General features: G+C 60.8%; 1 protein-coding gene across 1 annotated transcript in view; it reads right to left on the bottom strand.

The window, feature by feature from the left end:
• Window positions 1-4: 4 nt before the first annotated feature.
• The window catches only part of SCUBE3 (signal peptide, CUB domain, EGF-like 3), a 38,154-nt gene continuing 36,276 nt past the window's right edge, over window positions 5-1,882 (bottom strand). Inside the window, exons 16-20 of the mRNA XM_009327472.1 lie at window positions 1,731-1,877; window positions 1,281-1,478; window positions 662-814; window positions 392-471; window positions 5-210 (exon numbers count right to left, since the gene is read on the bottom strand). Of these exons, the coding sequence (XP_009325747.1) occupies window positions 61-210; window positions 392-471; window positions 662-814; window positions 1,281-1,478; window positions 1,731-1,877 (728 nt within the window). The 3' untranslated portion in view covers window positions 5-60. The remainder of the gene's footprint in view (window positions 211-391; window positions 472-661; window positions 815-1,280; window positions 1,479-1,730; window positions 1,878-1,882) is intronic.

Raw genomic sequence — 1,882 nt, 5'->3', positions numbered from 1 at the left:
GAAGGGAGAAGAGGTGTTCCTTGGCTGCGGGGCGGCCCGAGGGCGGCGGGGGCGCGGGTGCTATTTGTAAGGCCGGAGGAAGCTGGAGACTTTGGAGCGGAGGAGTTTGATGAAGGAGCGGGGCAGCATCTCCTTGTGTTTCTCCGTGTACTTGAAGTAGTTCTGGGGGTGCGCCAGCACGTCGAAGAAAGCTTTGATGAGCTTCTTGTCCTGTGGGGAAGCCAAGCCAGAAGGGGGGTCACCATCCCACCCCGTGGTCATCCTGCAGCGGCTCCGAACCGAAGCCACGAGCACAGGGAGGACATGGGGCACACCAGAAGGGAAGGATGCTCCTGCATGCCAGCATCCCCCGGAGCCCCGGGCAGCGAGGACCCCGTGGGGACGTGCTCACCTTGAGGATCTCCTGGTGGTTTTCGGAGGCGTAGAGCCTGCCGTCCCGCACGATGTCCTCCACCAGCTGCTCGTAGTCCTCTGCAACACCCAGCCGAAAAACACGATGAGGGCATGAGCTGTCACGTGTCCCCAAACCTCTGGTCCCCATCCCTGAGTCTGCCCCCCTCAAATACTTGGGAGGTGTGAATTGGGAGTGACCTGGGTACAAAAGCGGGCAGGGAGGCATCGGCATGCCGGGATGGTGTCCCCCCCCCCCCCCCGTACTCACCATCGTAGGTGACGTAGGGGATCTGGAAGCCCCGGGCGCTGTTGGCTTCGCTGGTTTTGAAGTTGATCCACAGTTTCCGAGAGCGGGCGGTGAAGGCGATGGGCCTCTCGTAGGTCTGGCACGTCTCGTAGGTGGTGATGGAGGACGGGGAGGCTGCAGGGAACAGGGGGGGGATGCGTGATGCCGGATGCCCATTAGCGGAGCTACCCCCAGCTTTACCGTGCTTAAAGGCTCATGGCGAAAAGGGGCACCAGGGATGGGGATTGTCCGTGTTCGGCAAGGCTGAGCCCCCCCCCAACCCTCACGTTACATACCGGGGATGTTGTTATTCCTTCCTTGCTCTGGAAAGCTCTGAACAGGGCTTTTTATCCCAAAAAAAGAAATGCTGAGACCCAGGTGTGCAACCCAGCCCACGCTTAGCCCACGTACATCCCCCTGATCCAGCAAGACACCGGGATGGCAGGGCGCTGCCGATCCCCTGCTCACCCAATTCCCCAAAATCCCCTCCTGCCGCCCGGGGACACGGCTTTCTCCCTTTGCACAAGGCAGCTCTGCCAAACCCCAGCCTTCTCCTCCCCCGGCTTCTCCCGTGAGCACCGCAGCACGCTCGGTTACCTACAGTTTTTCCGCATGACCAAGACGTCGCCGCACTCGTCCTCGGAGGGGAGGAAGATCTCCGGCACCACGATGAGGATCTTGCGCTTGGGCGGCGGGTTGATGTTCCAGGTGCACTCGACGTTAGCGGGGTAATTCCCCGGATAGTTGGGGGACTCGATGTAGCCCGTATATTCGCCCAGCTCCCCCCCGCACTGCCGGTCTGCAAGGCACGGAGAGCCGGTTCAACTGGGAACCAGTGGCACGGGCACTGGGACTGGGGGGGGGTTTACTGGGCACGGGGGGAAAGTTCTCTATTAGCACTGCTCATAGCATACCCCCATGCCTGCCTGCATGCGTAAAGCACAGAAATGACCCGAAACTGTCATTTTAAGGGATTTTAAAATAATTTTGAGGAAGGACCCCAGTTCACGCCATGCCTGTCGCCCCCTCCATCGCACCCCAGCTTGCCTACTTTTGCACTGGGACACGGAGGTGGAGCCGTCGAAGTCGGTGGTGGTGTTGCCGGGACAGGCAATGCAGTAATTCTGCCGAAAATCGGGCTGGTAGGTGCCCACGGCGCAGCGGATGCAGCGGTGGACGCTCGTGTTGTAGTAATGCCCGGGG

The sequence above is a fragment of the Pygoscelis adeliae genome, unplaced genomic scaffold, assembly GCF_000699105.1.
Source record: "Pygoscelis adeliae isolate BGI_AS28 unplaced genomic scaffold, ASM69910v1 Scaffold197, whole genome shotgun sequence".
NCBI lineage: Eukaryota > Metazoa > Chordata > Aves > Sphenisciformes > Spheniscidae > Pygoscelis > Pygoscelis adeliae.
Note: the sequence above shows the minus strand (reverse complement) of the source record. Positions and strands in the feature narration are given on the sequence as shown.